The sequence below is a fragment of the Eublepharis macularius genome, chromosome 13 (genome assembly GCF_028583425.1).
Source record: "Eublepharis macularius isolate TG4126 chromosome 13, MPM_Emac_v1.0, whole genome shotgun sequence".
Lineage (NCBI taxonomy): Eukaryota > Metazoa > Chordata > Lepidosauria > Squamata > Eublepharidae > Eublepharis > Eublepharis macularius.
In genome coordinates this window covers 48,049,411-48,071,563 of record NC_072802.1, presented here as the reverse complement: position 1 = coordinate 48,071,563, position 22,153 = coordinate 48,049,411, and the positions used below count along the sequence as shown (strand labels likewise).

At 43.2% G+C, this 22,153-nt stretch overlaps 1 protein-coding gene across 1 annotated transcript in view; it reads right to left on the bottom strand.

Annotated features, from left to right (window-relative positions):
• Window positions 1–22,153, bottom strand: part of AIFM3 (apoptosis inducing factor mitochondria associated 3) — a 58,568-nt gene that overhangs the window by 1,837 nt on the left and 34,578 nt on the right. The window contains exons 7-21 of the mRNA XM_054995787.1: window positions 21,321–21,430; window positions 20,955–20,999; window positions 19,823–19,919; window positions 18,830–18,942; window positions 18,059–18,145; window positions 16,724–16,815; window positions 14,682–14,812; window positions 13,578–13,693; window positions 13,386–13,457; window positions 12,183–12,246; window positions 11,499–11,575; window positions 10,918–11,035; window positions 9,117–9,215; window positions 8,475–8,550; window positions 4,355–4,459 (exon numbers count right to left, since the gene is read on the bottom strand). Coding sequence (XP_054851762.1) covers window positions 4,355–4,459; window positions 8,475–8,550; window positions 9,117–9,215; window positions 10,918–11,035; window positions 11,499–11,575; window positions 12,183–12,246; window positions 13,386–13,457; window positions 13,578–13,693; window positions 14,682–14,812; window positions 16,724–16,815; window positions 18,059–18,145; window positions 18,830–18,942; window positions 19,823–19,919; window positions 20,955–20,999; window positions 21,321–21,430 — 1,402 coding nt within the window. The remainder of the gene's footprint in view (window positions 1–4,354; window positions 4,460–8,474; window positions 8,551–9,116; window positions 9,216–10,917; window positions 11,036–11,498; window positions 11,576–12,182; window positions 12,247–13,385; window positions 13,458–13,577; window positions 13,694–14,681; window positions 14,813–16,723; window positions 16,816–18,058; window positions 18,146–18,829; window positions 18,943–19,822; window positions 19,920–20,954; window positions 21,000–21,320; window positions 21,431–22,153) is intronic.

The window sequence follows — 22,153 nt, the reverse complement described above, 5'->3', positions numbered from 1 at the left end:
GCTTGAAACTCCCAAGGATCAGCTATTTGCCTCACCGAGGAAGGTTGCATGTAGCCTACCAGTATACGTAAGTTTCCCAAGGAGTCAAAAGAACAGCCTGGGGTCATTTCAGATTGAGAATCAAACACAGGGTGAGGCTTAAGCCCTTTCTCCTTGCGCACCACAGTCCTGGTCCAAATAAGGATCCCAAATCAGGCCCCTGCACATCTGAGAACTACATTTCAAAAACTCTAAGCTCTGAACATGGAACTCCTAGTACACTGTAATATGAAAGAACATAAGATAGACCTGAAAACAGTAGGACATGCAATTAGACCCTCATACTCTTCTGTTAAATAGGTTTTTGTATAGTTTTTAAAAGCCTGCAAAACCTGTTTGATCAGTGACAACAGTGATAAAAGACAATGTGTGTACATCCTGGGAAGCAAAACCTCAAGACTACATCTGCTAAAACTATCCTTAGAGGATGGCAAATCCACAGGGGCATTTTGATTGTTTTGGGGTGCCATGGCTCCAAAAGCCACAAAACAAGACTACAAGCCTGTGCCTCAAACCTTGCTGTGAGCTTCCTAGAAAGTTCTGGCTTGCCACTATTGGAAACAGGATTCTTGTCTAGGTAGACATCAGCATGATGTGCAGCCCCCATTCTCAGTGCACTGGAAACACAGCATAAGGAGGCTGTGAGACTTCAGCCCTGGGAAGAAGGCTGGGGCTCAACCACTTGCCTGAGGGGAAAGAGAAACTAGCCATGGAGAACAAATTTTTTATGATCTCACTTTAGCTGCTTTGGAGGTTTTGCAAGGATACACTGGCAAACAACAGCCACACAATTTCTTCCACTAGCTTCCGATCCCCTTTCATATTGAGCACAAACTCCTTGTTTTTACCTCCAAAAGTTTCCCTTGGTCTTTATGGTGCTACTGGAATCAAATTTTGTTCTTCTACTACAGACCAACACACCTACCTACCTGAAACTTTGTTCTCCACACATTTTATGGTCCTTCTATCCTAATATATTTCTTTGTTCCTCCCACCATTTGCCTCCCAAACATCTCCTGCTTACTTAGGGTCAAAGCACATGTGACCATTTGTAACATGCACCATCTGAGTTCCCATCACTATACATGCAGCCCCCCAGCAGGCAAAGAGCACCTGGGTCAGGAAAATGGTGCTGTGGGGAAATCTGAAGGCACTGAAGACACTTGTCCCCCAGCACCATGGACCCAGTCCAAGTCAGGGCTCCACGCACTTGGGTAATAAGTTGCCTTGCACCTGATGTCTCTTAAAGTCAAGTATGTGTGTCCTGCATTTGTATCACAACCACCTCGCTGTTCCCTCTTTCCTTTGTTCACTTCCTCTCCAAGAATGTCTCCAGTCACATGCAAGTTTTAGGGTGCAAGTTTTAGATTTTTGCAGCCATACAGCAGTTAAAAAGTAAATGGCTGTTAAAAAATAAAGGGAGTAAAAATGACCTCAGAATACTTCCATGGTAGGGAGGGGCTCCTCCCTCCCCTTCAAGTAATTTCCCCATGTCACAATAGCATGGGAGGAGTCGTCCCCCACCCCCGTTTTTACTGCTCCACATGCACAGAATTCTCCACATGCAGCAGAAAAAACAAGGGGGAAACCCTCCCTCCCCTGGTATTTTGACACGGCCTGAGGAGGAAGGGAGGAGCCCCTCCTCCCCCCATGGAGGCATTCTGAGGCCATTTAGGGGCTCCTTTATTTTTAACAGCTATTCCCCAAAGCTGTTGTGCAGCTGCAGGGAACTCGAGCAGCTTAGGGCCAAGCTAAATGTGCAAAACCTGCACGTCTAGCATATAGTTGCTTAGGACAGGAACCCACCTTTTTGTTATGGCAATACTGTAAGGAGCCCTGCACATTGATGGTATTATAGAGATAATACAAAGCTAACTGGAATCAGTCACGTTCACTTCAGATTGGCCCTCTGACTGCTGGCAAGAAGATCAAGCAGAATCTGAGGGGTTATTGCTTATTCAGAAGTTCACACATGCATGTATTGGAGGCTACAGAGTATCTAAGCCACACTGTTCTTTCTCACTACTGTGGCTTACTCCTCTGATCAGACACCAAAACTGAGTATACAGCACCCACCTTTGCCTAGTCTTTCAAAGAAGCCCATACAATTTAACAGCCTACATAAATTGTCCTGTCTGCTGTGTGTGGGCATCATTTGTGGCACATTGAGAGAGACAGAGACGCCCACTCTTATCCCAGATTATAGAATCGGTTCCCCCACCAAGCTGGCCACAAGGATGAACCTTTCCTCCCCATAGGTGATCAGATGAGATGCTGTTTCCAAGCAGACTTTTGCATACGTAACAGTCAGTTCCTATTTCCACAGAAGGAGAGGCAAGCTGAAATGACACTGGGGCTTTCCTCTCACTTTTGGCAAGACCGAGCTTCCAAGGAGCCTCCCAAGCATGTAAATAAGTTATAGACAAGGGTAGCAGGTGTAATTATGGATCAGTGGCTGCTTGCAAAATGCTGAATTATCCACAGATATAAAGTGGCGGGGGAGGGGGGGTGTCAAATTTCGGTTGCTCTGCTAATAATTGCCCCTCCACACTGTTAACAGGCTCAAGGCACCAACTCAAATATACGTACGTTCCATAACGGACAAACAGCCTTAAATTGCAGCAGTAAAAGGAGAGAGAGAGAGAAAGAGAGAGAAAGATGAAGAGAATCAACATTTGATCCTAACTGAGTGGTTGTCCTGCAAAAACCCATACATTCGTCTGTATACAATCTGTACACAAAAAATGCACTCCAAAAAATCTGCACCAAGAAAAGTGGATTCCTGAAAGTCTCTTTACATGAGACGAATTACACGAGGATGCTCAAGTGAAGGGAGGCACAATGTTAGCCAGGAAACCGAGTTTGAAAAGACAGATCAGAAGGCTCTGACGATTTCCCCTCTCCACAGAGCCTGCAAATATGGCTGCTGATGGGGTTTATTTCCTTTTCACCTCCCAGCAGGCTCCGTTAGTTTTACCTCCCCTTCTGGGAAGTGAAGAGGAAATAAACAAACCCTCTGAGGAGCAATCTTTGCCAGCTCTGTAGAGAGGGAGATTGACAAAGCCTTCCAATCTGTGGCTTTCCGGCTAACATTGCATCTCCCTTCACTTGAGCGTCCTCATGTAATTCGTCTCCTGTAGAGAGACTCTGAGTGGCCTGTATAAATTATTCAAACTTTGCATCTGTTTACATACTTTAAAATATGTTCTTCTTCTCTTAAGCTGGAGAGAGGGGACATCTCCTCCCTTCCCACATAAAGCATTTTAGCCCTCCCTGATCAGATGAGTAGAGGGTGAATGTGTAGAGGGAGATGGAAGGGCTGCTTCTTGCAAATTCACCTCTGTTCTAAAAGCAGTTGCTTCACCTTGGTTCATCAGTGGGATGGCCTCACTAGCAGACAGCTGCACAGTGCACCCTGGGATGTGTAGTTCGTTTAGAGGAAATGCTTTTGTCCCTGCCTACTGTCTTGGCTACTAGCAAATGAGAGACAGTTTTGAGGTTTAGGGTAGGAAAATAGATTTTTATTTTTAACAAACCTTTCTTTGGATGCAGAGAATGAGAAAGAGCATAGAAATAGAAGAACTGAAGTGACATGTAACCCTTGATCTCAAGTTAATAATAACATTTGATTTATATACCACCCTTCAGGACAACTTAATGCCCACTCGGAGCGGTTTACGAAGTATGTTATTATTATTAGGAAAGAGCTCCTAGAAGCTGTGACTGACTCAAGGTCACCCAGCTGGCTTCAAGTGGAGGAGTGGGGAATCAAACCCGGTTCTCCAGATTAGACTCCCACGTTCTTAACCACTGCACCAAACTGGATTGACATCTGTCAACCCCTACCTGTCCTATTCTTAGACATCAGGTCACTGCCACACACTATTTACACTATGCCAGTCATTGGAAATCCTGCTGCCACCACTCAGGCTCCTGAAATTTTATCAGGCATTGCCCAGATCACTCCAGTGAAGTGGAAATTCAAGCAAATGATTTTTTTTCTGTCATTGTGTTGGCTTGCTGGAAAGAGCTTCACTGGCTGCACAGCTGTTAAAAATACCAGAGCCACCCTACTTTCAGACCAACATCCACAAAGTAACATTGAAAATGAATTCTAAGATGCTCAAGATGCTACCTTCTGTGCCCAGAGCCAGATAACATGTTTGAGCACACTGCCTTTTCACTCTCTGGAAGTAAGGAAGGGATCAAAAGGTGACATCTTCCTTCTTTCTGGCAGTCAAACAACACTGCAAAAAGAAAAGGACCAAACTGACAGAATGGGAAACTCCAGCTCAGCTCCAGGACTCCTACTTACTCCACATCTCTTTTCCTGATGGCTCTCCCGGCTCCCATGACATCAGCAACCTTGGAGACAATCGGGTCGTAGTTCATACTTGCCACAGCAATCACCTCATCATTCCTAAAATGAAAGATCACATGAGTTGGAAGGTAGCAGAGAAGAAGGGGTGCAATGGCAGCTTTGGAAGCCAAAGAACCAGAAAGAACTCTTCTTCAGATGTACAACCTTTGTGTCTGTGGAGGCAGAACTCAGTGGTGCCTTAAGGGATCATCCTCCCTTGCCCAAGCCAAGGCAGGCTCAAGCACCGCCAAGCAATACAAATGTGACATATTTAGAACGTGGGCCACTTGAGAAGTACCTTTCTTTTGCTCAATTCCTCTCCTTTCCTGGAAAAACCAGTTCTGTGAGCTTTGAAGCAGAAGATGGCTATGCACATTACAGAATAACCTCTCTCATGCTAGCCCATGACCAAGAAACTTAGCCCTCAAGCCTGATGAGTTTTATATTTTCTTAAAGTTTGTTTTTTCTAAATTTATAAAGTAACAATTGATCTGATTAATTAATAAATAGTCATGTGACATTAAACTCCTCCACCCCACCCCAGTGGACACCCTCCCTGAAGCACAGAAATAAGGTTGCAATAGCAAGGATTAAGCCAGTATCCAATTCGATGAGTTGCAAACTCATGAGGCCAGCACTGCAGTCTGATAGAGCATCTGTTTGGCATGCAGAAGGTCCTTGGTTGAATCCATGGCACCTCTAGGATCAGGTAGGAGGTGATATGAAAGACTTCCGCCTGAGTCACTGGAGAGCCACTGCCTGTCTTAGACAATACTGACCTTGATAGACCAATGGTCTGATTCAGTACGAGGCAGCTGCACGTGTTCATAATTCACTGCAAGTTCTGCTTTTATACCTGTCTTCACCCTCTAGGTAAACATGCATGCTCGTTTTTTTTTTTTTAACAGGGAACTCTCGCCACAAAGTCAGAAATCATTGCAATTCTTCCACCTTCGTTGATCCTTACAAACAAGTCCCATATGTGACAAAAGAGCTACAGAACTAAATGCTGTGAAGTTTTCAGGAGAAGCCATTTTGGTTTCACACTCTTCTGTGCTAAAAGGAAGCATAAACTTACATCTGATGAAACAGACTCTTGCTTATGAACGCAATCAGCGCGCAAGTCATAGCAGCCACACTATCGAGTCACACTACCTGGAAGGATCTTGGTTTTTGCTGCAGAAAATTAACACTGCTACTTCTCTGCACAAACTGAAAATCCTAAAGAGTTTGTCATTAGAAGTCCCCCTCCCCTTTTAAAGAATAAGACTGCAAAACTCATCCTTGGTGGGTCTGGGGAGGGAGGGTGTCAATAAACCAACAGGCTAAAAAAGACTCTGCCTCCCACCCCTGAAGCTCATTATGTGTGTCATGACACCTAGTCCAAGAGTTAAAGCCAAATATCCCGCGCAACAGTAAGGGAAGCTGGGCAGATGACTCAGATTGCACATGGCTGCTTCCCTGGTGCCATAAGTGACCACTTGCAACTGGAATGTCTTCCTTTGAGCAAAGAAGGTCCTAATGGAAAAATGAGCAAACCCTTGACCTAACCAGGTCACATCAGAGAAAGAAATGTCATTTCTTGCCACATGTTATGCAGAAGTTACACTCCTCCCCATACACATTAAAACAGCCCATTGCAGTCATTTGATTACTGACAATACCATTTTTTCAACATCTTGATAGTTGCAATTGCATAGCAAAACAAGATGAAGCAGTCCAAGGGATAATCCATCACCAAATAGAAAGAGAGAAGAGAGGAAGGCAGAGGGCAGCCTCTTTTCACCCTATATGCCAGGTAAACTACTTTCTCCAAATTAGCTCAAGCAAGAGTAAACAGTCAATTGAAGGCAGACCCCTCACTTCCAAACATACAGAATCAGGACAGCAGAGAGACTCTCTCAGTATCAAATGCTCAGTAGATCAAAGCTGCCAGATTCGTCCCAAAAGATAAGACAGGTGTGCCAAAATGTATACTTTGGACCATTGTTGGTCAGCATCGGAGCAAGCAGGTTTTCTGGCTTTCATAAATCTTTTCAACAGGCCAGTACAAGCACATATACAAGTTATTGTATATTGCTGATAATGAGCACACTGCAGGAACGCAATGGCATGTGTTTTGTAATCAGATTTATCTGCATATCCACACACCCGAAATGTGCCAGTTTTCAATTCTGGATGAAGAATTCTATGGAACACAAAAATATGCATGCTCCAAAATGGCTCCAACACAAGACAGATAATTTCACCTAGTTTACATCTAAGATCTAGTCAAGAGACACAGCAGAGGGTCACCCCAGAGGTTGTCTACATATCAGCACCTGGGGGGAAGGGGAGGAAGAAGGGAGAAAACAGGCAACCCGCATGTCCCAGTCTGAAAGATATGGAGCTTGATTACTCCTCATTGGCGGAAGCTGTTCAAAGTTACCTCCAGGACTCTACGCAGGGGGTCACCTTACTGTATAATGACCATCTCTTTGGGGCTCGCCTAGACAGCAGAACAACACAATTTCAGCAGCTTGTCTGTACCTGTGGGTTTATGATCCAGTGCAGCAGTTACTGAACTTCTTACTGAGAAAGACTCCTTTCTGTGCTGACCCAACTGCCACAAAACCCAGTCTGTAAAATCTGCTTTGGAAACCCTTGCACAAAAGACCCTTTTCGGCATTTCTTTCCCTGCAACTGCAGATGCAAAGTAATTTGCAGCAGCACCGGAGAATCTGAACAAAGACTCTCGGTGCACTTTTCTCGCCTCAGGCCCCCCCCCCCCCCGGTGGCGACCACCAGGACTGGAGTGCCTTTCCAGGGCTTTTGAAAGAAGAATTGGTAACTGATATATTGCTATACTAATACATCTATTCCATTTATTTAAAGCCTGAAAAAACCCTCTGTTGTGTGGGTGTTGGTGCTGGTGTTGGAAGGAACTGCAAAAAATGCACACCTTCCCTTTGGGCTGAATGTGGTGCTTTCCATGGTCATAGATCCAGAGGAGTTAGTTGTGTTCGTCTGCAGTAGAAAAATAGTAAAGAGTCCAGTAGCACCTTTAAGACTAACCAACTTTATTGTAACGTAAGCTTTCAAGAGCCACAGCTTTCAATAAAGTCGGTTAGTCTTAAAGGTGCTACTGGACTCTTTACTATCTTCCTCTCCTTATAGCTGCAAAAGCACTTTAATTGTGATTTCCCCACCACCATGAAATCCCCCCCACCCAAAAAAATTGCACTTTGAAAAGCAGGTTTGGGAAAGACCACAGCAAAGCAGGGGACAACTATGGAAGCGAGGCAAAAAAAGGATGCTATTACGTGGGAATTCCTGAAAACAATGCAGCGGTAAAGAAGCGAAGGCAGAGCAAATCATCTGTGTAGAAGAAACCCCAGTGTGTCCCAGAGGATTCTAGGGACACACATTCCAAGGGACACACAGTTTATGCATGCCCAAGACATTGGCCAAGCCTATTCATCTGCATGAACTAAAAGCATGACCCAGAACACATCTTACAGTGATGGGCCAGCTATTTTTCAGAGAAATGTTTCCCTCTTTTCAACAAAGATACACAAAACCCTCTGAAAATCCACCTTAAACATATAGTTCTAAAAAGAGAATGGGATATAAATATTTTAAACGTGGCTCTTTTAAAACTTAGAAAGCAACTATAGTGCCAGGTTGTCCAATATGGACAATCAATGAACTCCTGAGGTCTCTTAAGACTACTGTCCCTCTCAGTGTTCCTCCTTTCTTTGATGATTCCAACTTAAAGAACTACTTTCTGCTTTTCTACATCTGGCTCTTGCATTTCTGAATCAAACTTTCATTGTCAGATCTTGTATGTGTGTGTGTGTGTTTCTAGCAGCAGATCTGCAGTGTCCTACATAGCTCCGCGCCCTCATCATGATTAATAAAACAAGAACAAATTATGCAAAATGGGATCTGAAAAAGGACTGGAGGATACCAGGGGAAATAATGGAATGCAACATATTGCCATTGATGTTGTGTGGATTCTCTGTTAGAAATGAATGAACAAAAGGTGGAGATTCTAGCATGGGAATAGTCTCAAGAAAGGATGAAAGACCCTTACTTGGTGTAAAAAGCCACAAATTTCAGTTCATCTAAGTCTCCTTGAATGATCACATCATCAAATCCTTCTCCATGGCCTGGAAAAAACGAACAGAAATGTAAAGACAGATAGGAGGATCTCACCAGGGCTGTATGTATTTCACAACAACAAATGTAAAGTGTGCCCAGAACAGCCAAACTGTGACCTGTGTAGATGATACAAATATAATGCTCTCTCTTGAATTGCACAAGTCATTCTTCCATTTTACAATTTTGCATAATTCATGCTGATTTTTTCCTAATCCTGTGGAGGGTTAAAGAGCTACATAAAGCACTGAAGTCCTGCTTCTGACAGCTGGAAATCTTATTCTCTCTCTTTGATTTCTGAGGTTTTAGCCAGCATTGCTTAGAATCTTTTCAAGTATATCTTAACAGTGATGCTCTCTTAAAACTTCATTCTGAGATTTTTCTGCACTCCCAGGGAACTGCAGCATCCACATGCTCTCAGCACACACTCCACATTTAGGATTATCCAAACATTCCTCAATGCACATAGCCATGTGTGTTCTGCAGCTGGCCCATTCACCTTCCAACAGAATTATGCTTTTGCATGTTCCTCCGTGCACTCTTTTAGTTAAGAAAATATGGGCACTTCTGTCCTCACCTGTATAGCGGATGCTTTTGCCAAACATTGCTGTCCACAGATAGGGGACTGTGCTGATTTCTGTCCCATGAGCCAACATGTTTAGAGCTGCTATGCGACCTGGAAAGTGGGGGAAAACAGAAGCATTAACCTACAGCATAAAGAGACAAGAGATGTCATGTCACATGAGACAAAGCCTATCCAGGGCAGAAGGCAGTTTCCAACACTAACCAGCCGGGTGCTTTGGGGAAAATTGGAAGTCAGGTGCAAAGACTGCAGCCCCTGCTCACAGTCGTCTTCTTCATCTGGTACTCAGAAACATACCATCTCTAAATGTGGAGGTTCCATTTAGCTATCACAACACAACTATTGATTAACAATCTCGGCAATTCATCTGTTCAAAGGAAGCTGATGTTTCAAAACAAATACCATGAGTTTTAACAAGGCAAGCTGCACTTGGGTGAAGTCAACAGTTCTTCTGATAACATCAGTCTAATGCAGTGGGTGTTTGAATTAGGCTAAAATCTCTGCTTAAGCATGAAGCTTGCTGGATAACCATAGGCCAATCACTGTCTTAATCTAATCTTCCTCATAGAGCTGTTGTGACGGTATACAACTCCTAGCTCCATAAAGAAAGGGCAGGATAAACATGTGATAGATTGCTTGGTGTATTACACTTTCATCTGTCACCAAAATACTATACCTTAAACCAAGCTAATTTTAAAAAAGCGCTCTCATGTAGGAACCCTTTCTTCTAGCCCAAAATGTGTGGGTGCCAGCTAAGGTTATTCAATGGCAAGATGAACACATTCTGCATATTCTCAAAGGCACAATTGTCTCAATTGTTATGACTTGTTCCAAGGCTGGACCTTAGCTTTGGAAGCAATTTCCAGGTGGGCTAGTGCCAGAAAATGTTTAGTACCTCAGGTAAAATTTCAGATCCACCACCACCACTACACAGAAAGACATCATACAACAAATTAAAAAAGAAATGTTCAGGAGAGAATTTTTATAAAGGGAGTAGGGCTGTAATTTAATGGGGTAATTATATATAATGGGGCACAGGGTAGTCTTAATGATTCTGGGACCCTTGGGAAAAGACCAGGATGGGGCCATAGAGTTATTGCCCCCCCCGTAAAGCTTCCCCTCTGTGTCTGCCCCACCACTGGAGCCAGGGAAGGGGCAGCCCTCACTACACACAAAGCAGGTGGGAGCCACCACTGAAAGCTGAAAAGTTACACCAGTGAAACCCTGCTCTTTAAATAATAATAACAACAACAACAACATTCAATTTATATACCGCCCTTCAGGACAACTTAATGCCCACTCAGAGTGGTTTACAAAGTATGTCATTATTATCCCCCCAAGAAAACACCCTGTGAGGTGGGTGGGGCTGAGAGAGCTCCAGAGAACTGACTAGCCTAAGGTCACTCAACTGGCTTCAAGTGGAGGAGTGGGGAATCAAACCCGGCTCTCCAGATTAGAGTCCTGCACTCTGAACCACTACACCAAACTGGTTTTCTGTAAGCAACTGTAAGCAAGTGGAGCTAAACTCTCACTCTTCCCTGTCTAACTTCCCTACTGTCTCTCAACTGAACCCACCCTCCACAATATATGGATCGGCAGATATCTGATGAAAGAAACGTGGCAGCTGCTATCGCATCTAGTTTGGCCTTAGCCAATCATCATCATCATCATCACCTACAGCAATTATCATCAAGGCATTTCTCCCTGCCTCTTTCATTCTCATTCCGTAAGTGATGGTGAGGAGGGACTTTGTTATTAAAGGCAGCGTTTTGAAAAGGACAAGAACAGTACCCACCCTGCATATGGGCCATCTGCCAATGAGGGATGTTCACCTTCTTGTTATTCCGCAAGGCCAGTGGAAATGCTACAGCATCACCAGCTGCAAAAATGCCCGGAAAGTTAGTCTGCATCATCTGGAAGGCACAGAAAAGATCCCATTCAACTGAGATGACATTATAACACATTCTGCACATATGAACACCGGTAGTAACAGGAAGATGCTGAGAAAGGTGATAGGCTATGGCTGATCACAAATCATGAAGGAATCTTCCATTCTGCTACTAACATTAAGTAACACCAGAAAAGCCCAAGCACACATTCATATTCCACCTTTCCCTCCTTCAGGGAGCATAAAGCAGTGCAGAGGGTCTTCTGCTTAGGCACAGAGCACAACCACACCTGCATGGTTTCAGCAAAGTTATCCTTGTGTCTTGAGATCACGCCCAGGGCATTGTACTCTTATTTGCCCACATTGACCTGACTAATTATGGTTTTGCTCCTGCTCTTCCACAGAGCAGGTGCCTTCAGTTCTACCCACCCAGCACCTCTTTTCTGTTGGTTTCGCTTTCCCCAACTGAATGTATTCGCTGGATTTACCTTATTTACAACAATGAAGCCTTTGGAATCCAAGTTAATTCCACTCTGCTTCAGGAAGCCTGTCGCTGGAGTTGCACCTGCCCGGAAAAAAAGGAAATTCTGTAGTTGATTCAGAAGCCACCCTGGCCCAAAGACCCCATTTTAGGGATCAACTCCAATGTAACACGTTTATAAGTTATCTTGTAAGCATATCTAGCTGGGAAACTTCACATCGGATTGGATTACCTTTGCAATTTTAATAACATTCAATTTATATACCACCCTTAGGACAACTTAACACCCACTCAGTGCAGTTTACAAAGTGTGTTATTATTATCCTCATGATAATCACCCTGTGAGGTGAGTAGGACTGAGAAAGCTCCAAGAAGCTGTAACTGTCCCAAGGTCACCCAGCTGGTTTCAAGCAGAGGAGTGGGAAATGAAACCTGGTTGTCCAGATAAGAGTCCTGCCACTGTTAAGCACTACACCAAACTGGCTCTCTCATGAATCATGGTGGCCAAACACATCATGAATTTTCATTAAAATGCTTCTTAGAAAGTAACCTGAGATTACAGGCCCATGCATTCAAGTTCCAGAATTTGCTGAAAGAGGTGAGCGATATACCACCTATGGATAGCCCCCTAAAATCCCTTCAAGAACAATCCCAACAGCAGTACAGCTGTGCAGTGAACACAGAAACCTACCAATGCCTATGACACAGACATCAGCACGGAGAACCTTGCCGCTCTTCAGCACAACTTCCTTTAGCTTTAAGGAAAAAAGAAAAAAAAACCCTTAGCAAATTAAAGGGCATGTAACATCCAAACCTTTTTCTTTAACAAAAGTTGAGCTCACCATGCTGTGAAGTCACAAAATAGTTGTTACATACCAATTGGGCCTGGCCTATAGGCAGTACCATTTGAAGCAGTGGAAGCCCCAGTCATGGTCTGAGGTCCTGCCCTTGGAATAATAAGCCTTACAGGCCACAGCAGAACCAAAGAACCTCCCCTCGCTCATCTCCACAATTCCTGCTTCTGGTGTCTGCTAGCGTCCCTGGTCCACCCTCCACGGCACCTTTAGGTGTTCAGCATTCATGCACAGTGTACCAAAATAACAGTCTCAAGTGAACAACTGTGGCAATGACCAAACTGGTGGTCTTTTTCCTACTCTATGCTGGACAATATATGGTAAGGAAAACTGCACACATCCCAATAATAACAACAAGAACTACATTCAATGTATATACCGCTCTTCAGGACAACTTAATGCCCACTCAGAGCGGTTTACGAAGTATGTCATTATTATCCCCACAACAATCACCCTGTGAGGTGGGTGGGGCTGAGAGAGCTCCGAAGAGTTGTGACTGACCCAAGGTCACCCAGCTGGCTTTAAGTGGAGGAGCGGGGAATCAAACCTGGCTCTCCAGATTAGAGTCCCGCGCTCTTAACGACTACTAGGGCTTTTTTTCTGGGAAAAGAGGTGGTGGAACTCAGTGAGTTGCCCTCGGAGAAAATGGTCACATGGCTGGTGGCCCCACTCCCTGATCTCCAGACAGAGGAGAGTTTAGATTGCCCTCCACACCAAGTGGCGCGGAGGGCAACCTAAACTCCCCTCTGTCTGGAGATCAGGGGGTGGGGCCACCGAACATGTGACCATTTTCAAGAGCTTCCGGAACTCTGTTCCACCGCGTTCCTGCTGAAAAAAAGCCCTGACGACTACTCCAAACTGGCTCCACTGCACCACACATGCAAGCTGCATCACAATTTTCCCATCAGCCTCAACTGACAGGAACACAGTGAATGCCTATTCTCTAAGTGCTCTGGAGTTTTAAAAATGACAGTTGCCATAACTGAGTGCACACTGCACCAGTCTGCTGCTATCCACAGAAACTGTCACGGACATGGTACCTTGCCATCCTGTTCCCTCAGTTCTGATACTTCAGTCTGCATATAGAATTTCACCCGATTGTTTTCAAACATCTGAGCAAGAAAAAGAGAAAAGGAAGGACAACATTGAACTGGCCCAGTGAGAATGTTGTTGAAGGGCTAATCAAACCCCAGAATTTTTCTCAGAAGACATAATTACACAGCGGTAATTACTTTCATGATGGCTCGCCCAACCTTCTCCCCAAAGAACTTCTTGAAAGGGATTTCTTCTAGCTCTACCACCGAGACAGAATGGGCCTTCTCAGTCAGGTAAGCCGCAACCTCCATCCCTGGAAAACAGAACTCCTGATGAGTCAGAGCAACATTTGAATTCTCATGTGAATTCCAACCCTTATTTAAATTTTAAGGACTGGATGGATCAGGTGCAAAAGCAGCCAGCGGAATTTCAGCTCCCTTAAGCGCTGACCAAGCAACAGAGTGCAATTCATGGGGAAATTTTCCTGTGTTAACCCCAACATGAACTTGTACATCTCTCACCTATTTCCATGAAGCTTCTGCAGGAGAAATACTTGTGGGTTATACTCCTCAAGTTAAACCTGTGTTTTGTTTTTAATCTTATTAGGTTTTATCTATTGTAAAATATTTCTAGCTAACAATAATTTCAATAAAAATATATTATGAAAGTATCATATTAAAGAAATTTTAAAAATAGCAGCTGCCCAGGCATTGGTTATTCCTAAAAAGAAATCATATGGATAAATGTCTTGATTTTTGTTTAAAAAAACTTTTAATAGCCCTCTTAAAAGTCAACAAATGGGGGGCTCTGTCAGACCTCAAAAGGAAGTTTGTTCCACAGCTGAGGGGTAGAAATGGAGAAAGCATCAGAATAGGTTGCAGGCAAGTGTAGCCTGGGGGATGGGTATGCTTAGTACACGAAGATCTATTGAGCACAGCTGGAATACAAGCGCGTAAGGGGACAGACAATCCTTCCGTCTCCCCTTCTGTCACCTTGAGTGGTATCTCACATGTACTGCTTGAGAAACCACCTTACTTTGTCCCTCATGGAAATGTTCTGCTGGTGTCACTCATTAACTATATAAAGACTGTTTAACTGAAGCAAAGTGACCAGAAATAAAAATAAGGGAGAGAACAGGACAACCCTCTCCTACACAGCTCAGGGTTTCCCCATCACATTTATTTCTGCTGGAATTCAGAACATGTTGAAGAAAAACTGGGGGGGGGGGAATCAGGGAAAGGCTGGGAGGGCACAGCCTGTCCCCAGAATCTTTAATTTTCCTTCTGTGCAAAAATACTCACCTAGGAAAGAAGCACCCACAACGACTGCATTCTTGCTGGTGGCCAACTTTACCACTCGGTTGGCATCTTCCAGAGTCCAGACATTAAAAACATTTTCCACTTCTTTGCCTTTACAGTTAAGACTCTTGGGTCTGAAAAGACACAAATTCAGAGCAAAACTGTGGTGAAACAGAATTTTGCAAAACTTGGATGATGTAAATGTTCGAATCCACAGTTTAATGTTTGAGTCAAAAGCTGATGTTTTACACATTAACACCAATTTGTCTGTTTGGATTCATTCAGTGAATGGGTAAAGCAGGTATACAATTTAACACATTTTATTGCAAGTCAACTATCAGATAATATCAAATACTGCTTGCCATATGTCAGATGTTATTCAATTAACTGCTACTTCACATCAGCTGTCAGATGCTGTCCAAGGTTGTTTATGGACACAGCATCACTGGATGTCAGAAACTGATGCCAAATGTCAAACATATGCTGAATATTGTCGAAGGCTTTCACGGCCGGAGAACGATGGTTGTTGGGGGTTTTCCGGGCTGTATTGCCGTGGTCTTGGCATTGTAGTTCCTGACGTTTCGCCAGCAGCTGTGGCTGGCATCTTCAGAGGTGTAGCACCAAAAGACAGCGATCTGACACTGAGAGATCGCTGTCTTTTGGTGCTACACCTCTGAAGATGCCAGCCACAGCTGCTGGCGAAACGTCAGGAACTACAATGCCAAGACCACGGCAATACAGCCCGGAAAACCCCCAACAACCATATGCTGAATATTTTGCCCAGTTAAAGAATACAGTATGTCGAGGATACTAACCAACATAACAAGGAGAAACAAGGAGGCACATCCTTTTCATCGCCCTTTTGAGTCTCACCATCAAACCTGCATCAAGTACTAAATTCCTCACTTGAACAAAAGCTCAGCTTCCCATAGTTTTTGCCTTTATTAGTCTCATTCTACTGATAGGGTAGTCTGACTTCCCCAAGGCTGGTCAGCCTGACATTGAACAAACTTTTGATATGCAGAAGCCCTACATCTCTTTAGCCCCAGTCCAACTGCTGTGATCTCTGGCAGCCTGTAAAATACAAATTGCTTTCTCACACACAAGTAACCATGATTTGAACAGGGCCGCACCGAAAGTGAAGAGGGAATTTAACTCTTCAAGCCTTGCTTGGTATTTCTAATCAGGCCTCTTTTGCTGTTATGAGTAGTTTTATGGGGGGGAAGACAAGTTTTAGGACACATTTTTAAAAACATTTTAAATGCTAACAACAGTGTGGCACATCTGTTTTTTGGCTAGTAAGACTGACCAGGGGTTGAAGGGTTAAATCCTCCCTTCCCATGTGGTCCCAATCCAAATCACAGCTGTGTAGGCACTTACTTTGTTTCTGCAGACTGGAAAAGGGTTATGATTTCTGCTCTCTCTATTTTGGCACTAAGCTAGAGAGAGCCAGCTCTCATGCTACAGAGTCCTTTTGTCCTGATGTATCCTGCTGGCAGATGTGATCTGGGAATTCTGTGCTTGAAATGTCATTCCCAGATTTGGAGCAGGACCATGGAGAGCAGAGAGAGGGGACTTCAGCATTCCCCTTGTGCCATTTTCACAACCTAAAATGGTCCCAGAAGCAGCGGTTTGCTCCACTGGGGAAGCCTGACTATATTGATGGGCTACATATAAATTTCCCCAGTTGGAGCAGCCCCCCAGGGAAAATGACATGGGAAGGAGGCTTAAACCTCCTCTGTGCACTGTGGTTTCAATCTGAATCGGGCCCATGCATGCATGAGAATTAAATTCCAAGCATGGAAATCCCAAAGCACGTCTGTTGACAGGATCTGAGGCAGACACTTTGTAACATGAGAACTGGCCCCATGCTATGTTGCCTGCATGAAACCAACTAAAGGTGTTCGTGGAATCATGATAAAAAAACAGCACCGTCATTATCGACATATTATGGCATCAGCCACACAACCCATTAGTTCCCTCCAAGCTCCTTTATGTATGAAATAATAGGCCAGGGGGCACAATGAACTCCGCTGAGCACTTACGTGCTTCCAGTGGCAAGCAATAGTTTGTTATACTCCATCTTAAATCCATCCTTGAAGACGGCAGTCTTGTTCTTGATATCTACAGCCACAACCTGCAACAATTGCTAAAGATCATTAAAAGGAACCTTTAAAAAGGTTACATTCCAGGTCAAATTGTGTGTGGATGATACTCCCTATCACTCCTCCCTGCCTCTGCTCCATTTCACTGGCTTCCAGAAAAGCTGAACTGCAATGATGCCACATCCTATAATCTGCTTTAACTAAACATTAAGAAAGGGCAAATTAGAACCTTGTACTGGCTGCCATATTAGCTGTCAGTCAGCTGTTAACATGAGCGTGTGATTCAACACAACATTTCCTCCAGTAACCAGACCATTACCACAGAGGTACTTCCTAGAGCAGAAGTTTGGTGTCAGCATCTCTGGTTAAGCACAGATTGCGCTATGCATGCTGATCCTGTTAGGTAGGAGGCTGGCAACAGTTTTTCCAAAGTACTGTATGGCAGCAGGTGGTACAAGGAAGGCATCATTGCACATGGTTAGAAGGCATTCATCTCACTGTTGTCCATTTGGCAGGTTGCGCACTATTTCAAAAGCCTGCAAAACCCATAACAGTGAGAGAGAAGAAACCAACGGGTGCACCAAAGACAACTATCTCGTCCACCTTTAGCTCTCTGGAGGAAAAAAACCCCAAACTATCATTTTTCGTCTCTTCTTTGTTCAGAGACAAGAGGAATGGCACAACCCAACTTCTCATCTGGCCTGTTAATGCTGGGCATTTGCAATCCAGCACACCAGAAACTGTTGGGAGGAGTCAGGAGGATGCAAACCAGAGATTTTCTAAACTGCAGTGAGAAGGCTGAAGCCCTCCCTGGTTCCAGCAAAGCTCTGCCATGTCTGCTTTCTCCTAGACTGGCCTGACCACAAATTCTTTCAGGTCAGGCTTGGGACTTTGCAGGAGCAACTGTCATTCTGACCTAATCTGCTCTATACATCATCTGTAGTCCTTCCAAAGACTTTTCCACCCCAACTTCCTTGTTAGTTCCTCCATCTCTCTTTCAGCCTTGACCACCCCACTTAGGCCTCTTGCAATGCCCTTTGTTGTTTCTTCCAAGCTCTGGCCCTATTGTGCTACAACTTATACATTCAGCAAATGATAGTTTTAAAATGTGCCTGTCTATTTATTCATTGCACACACTGGCTAGAACACCAGAATCTGGGAAATGGTTTAGTCTGTATTAAGACAACTGAGTAGAAATACTGAGAAACAAAGCTGAGAATCTCCTGTTCTAACCTGCTACTGTGTCTGCCCTCTGGCCCCTGCCTACATATTTACCTGCATTTCTGTCAGGACTTCAATGTCATACATACGGAAGAATTCTTTGGGTCTCAAAGCGATCTGATCTGGGTGGCAATCCATTGACTGAAATGAAAAGCCATTTTTGTCCTCAGCCATTGAACAGTAGAAGGGCAAAGAAATATTTAAACTCTTCTAGAAACAGGAAAAGCATGCATTCTAATTCTAAGCAAGCAGAAGCTCAGGCCAGGGAGTTCTTGCCATCAGCTTCTGAAGAGATCACCAATGGCCTGAAAGAAACCAGCTGAGGTAGCCCCTCCCCCACCTTCCCCAGGCTACTGAAAGGCCGGTGTCCTGTGGGGAAGACAAGAGAGATAGGCCAGGATTCATATAATCAACTCCTGAGAAGGCAGACAAAAGCCTGAAACAATTTCTAATGTTTATTATTTTGCTTTCAAATGCTAAATTGTAACTCCCTTGGGTTCTTTTGACAGAAAGGGGACATATAAAGGCATTACATAAGCAAATAAATAAGCAATCCCCATTGTTTAGGTTTGGTTATTTTTGGTATGAGCTAAGGTAATCAGAGAAGCAAGGTTGGTTTGTAAGGAGAACCTCCCTGCCCCCCTGCCTTTCCAGATGGAAACCTGCCTTTCATGGAACCTCATAAAAACCAGGACAAATATCCTCTTTAAAAAGCAACAAGCAAGATGGCCACACTGTTTTCAACTTGATATTACAATCCATGCCAGCACATGCTATGCCTATCCCTCAGCCCAGGGAACAGAAAACATGCCAGACAATACAAACCTTACTTAGTTTGGGCCTGTCATAGGGCAAGTGTCTGTCCATTGTGCACATTACAATTCTGTCTGAGAAACCTTCTTGCCGTAACGTTTCGGCACAAACCAGTCCAGCAGGACCTATGGAAGAAATGAAGCATATAAGCTTAGATTTGCCTTTCAGTGTTGCCTTACAAACTTGATACTATTACAAACATCATTTGAAGAATAGGCTTCTCCTTAAAAATGATACTTAGTAGAAAGTATATCTGAAAGAAAGAAGACGCAAGACACACACACCCAGCAAAGATTATACACAAAAGGCTTTTAAAAATTATTGTATGTAACTGTAACTTGTATGTAAATTTAAGATGCCCCCCCTGCCTCTTTTTTATGGTGGGGGAGAAACCTAGCCTTCCTTTCAGGTATAGTCACTATAATGCTTATATATGAAATTATTTTATCTGAGCATGTACATTTATATCATTCTACTGAAGTGTGTGTGCATAGATAGGAGAGAGTCACAGTTTTTCAGCATCTGTGCTTTGGTTTTTGTACACTGATGTTCCTTTTTTAAATACTTTATTTAAGTGTGGTTGTAATAGATTTTTAACAAGAATCAAAGGGTAAAAGTGGTTTAACAACAATATCTGGTGTTGACTTATCAAATACAACTATTGCACATTAAGTTGGTTAGAGTTTAAAGAAAGAAAAAATCAGTATATATACAGAGAAATGGAAATTAAAATTTAAGAAAAAGAACATTTATAAGTAAAACAAGGTATCATAACATTTATTTTTGGTGATGTAATCTACCACTGAAAACCATTGTTCCATAAAGAAAGATTTGTGACTGGGGTGTTCTATCTGTGCCAACTGATCAGAGAGTTTCTCCATTTTAAAACAATCCCATACTGGAATGAGCCATACACTGATGTTCCTTTGATATATCTTCAGAAAGGCCACACCCACCCAGCCTGGCAGTACGGCCATCTTGCTAATACTTGCTAAATCATCATACCTGCCCCAATGATGAGTACATTTGTGCTGCTGATGTTGTAGTTGCTCAGGGAGATGCACTTGGCCATCACTTTGGTCCGTCTTTGCGTCTGAAGAGCCTGGAAGCCATTCAGAAGACCACATCAACCTTCTTTCAACACTTAAACTGCTCTGACACCTCACAAGGCCAAGATGTTTTGGTGCCTGAGGTGGAAAAACCAAATGACGAGCCCCCTCTCACCAAGTAATACAGCACCCTGCTATGCTGCATGATAGGGCCGTAGACTCTAGATTTAAGGTAGGGCTATCCCCAGAACAAACCCAGCTTCTTTGGCCAGTAAATTGTCCTACAAATATGCTTCCTCGCTGATTTTTCTCCTTTTCATAATGTGCCTTCGTTCCATTCCATCATATCTAAAGTGTCACATACTGAAGCTGGAATTCACAACCCCTTAGGGTTGTACTCAAGGGCATTGCAGTGGGTAGACCCATGGCTTCTTCTCAAATATCCTGACAGATTTAACATTTTTAGAGCCATGTGAATAGTCCAAAAACACCCTCACCACATTTCATACAATTTTTTGCTTCCCAACATGAACTCAGAAAAATACTTTCTGCAAATTTCTAGCACAATCAATTTGAATTGGGAGAAAGAAGGCTGTGGAGAGCATGCCTGTGATATCACCCGCCTCCCTCCCTCCGTTCCTTGGGGCTGCTTGGCATTCATTTATGTAACACCTTTGAGGAAAACTCTCATAGTCATATTGTGACAAAAATGTTGAAAGCATAAAACACCAGCAGCAGGAAACACAGCATAAATGATCTCAGATTAAAAATGACAAGAACAAACATATCCTGCATTCAGAACATAAAAACCAAGATAAAGAAAAGAAATAACTGTCATAACCATAAATCTTGTCCAAATGCAAGACAAAGAAGGATGGTCTTTACATGACTTCTAAATTAAGAAGAGATGTGGCCCGATAGATAGATATATTACCTGTTCATACACTACAGCTAGGGATGTAACCGTTATGTATACTTCCTTAGAATTATGTCCTCCTGTTATCAATGGGATTTCTTTTTGAGTAAACATTTTTAGCCGTGCTGCAGAATTCCTGCTACCAGCTCCCAGATCTGAATTATGGTCTTACCTGTTTGCTTGCTCGAATGTACACTTTCTCTTTCTCAATCTTCACCTACAATTAGAAATTGATTTTAAAAAAAACAGTGCAATTCTAAGCACAGTTTCTCTAGTCTAAGTCCATTGATTTCTATAGTGTAACTCTGCTTAGGATTGCACTGCTAGTCATTTAATTTGTTTCCCCTATTCTTAAAATGAGCATTTATTAATTATAAATCTTCCAAGTTATAGGGGCCCCACTGAAAGTGCCTCACCCAAGGGCTGCCAAAAAATGAAGCTGAAGATTTCCACTGCATGCACAACCAGGATATTATCCTGTTTGGAGTCTGTCGATACATGCTTTGCTCACTTGGTAGTTTAAATCTGGAGATCTTACCTGAAACTTTGGCAAACTGTCCAATCCAGGAAAGTCTTCTATATCCCCCGTGCCAATATTAAAGCAAGCCCCATGCCAGGGACAACGTACCCGTCCTTTGGACAAAACCCCTGTAGAGAAGTTTTTGACAAACAATAAGGAAAGTTATTCCTTTGTACTGCCTCAGCCGCTTGCCAGTTCGAAATCATAAAGGTTTGGGCCTCATCACTCAATTTTTTAAATTAATAACTGAGAGCGCCTAACAGAGCAGAAAATTATCATTAACTCTCATCTAATTAAAAGAACTTCTAGGTAATTAATTGTCTAGTCTTTAATTGAGTCATCAGTCATTAGTCATTCGTGCCCAAGTACATTTAGAGAAGCTTGTTGCATCCAGCCCCCATAATTGTTAAGTGCTTTTATCTCATGGGTGGGTTACCATTTTAGGGATAACCTGTTATCACAAAGACCATATATATGCTGTGCTAGAAAAATTAAAAGTCTGCTCAATGACAATCCACATTCGGTTCCAAGGAAAACCAAATTCTGTAATGTGCAGGCCAGCCAAAGTAAGCAAATGTGTGCATTTATCTATATATAATTTTACATAATTTATTATTGCTTTGTTAATGTGGGAGAGGCAAGAGACTCAGCATTAAAACCCTGCCCCTAATGCTGGAAATTTCTGCAGATGTTGCCAACATATGTTCAGACATCTCTTAGCAGTCACAGGGACTAGAAACTTGCTTATTTTAAAAAATGGAAGCCGAGATTTACAACTCCAAAATCTGTGAGAGAGGCAGACTGTGGGTGCTTGAACAGTTTATTTATTTACACTATGGATTTAATCAATT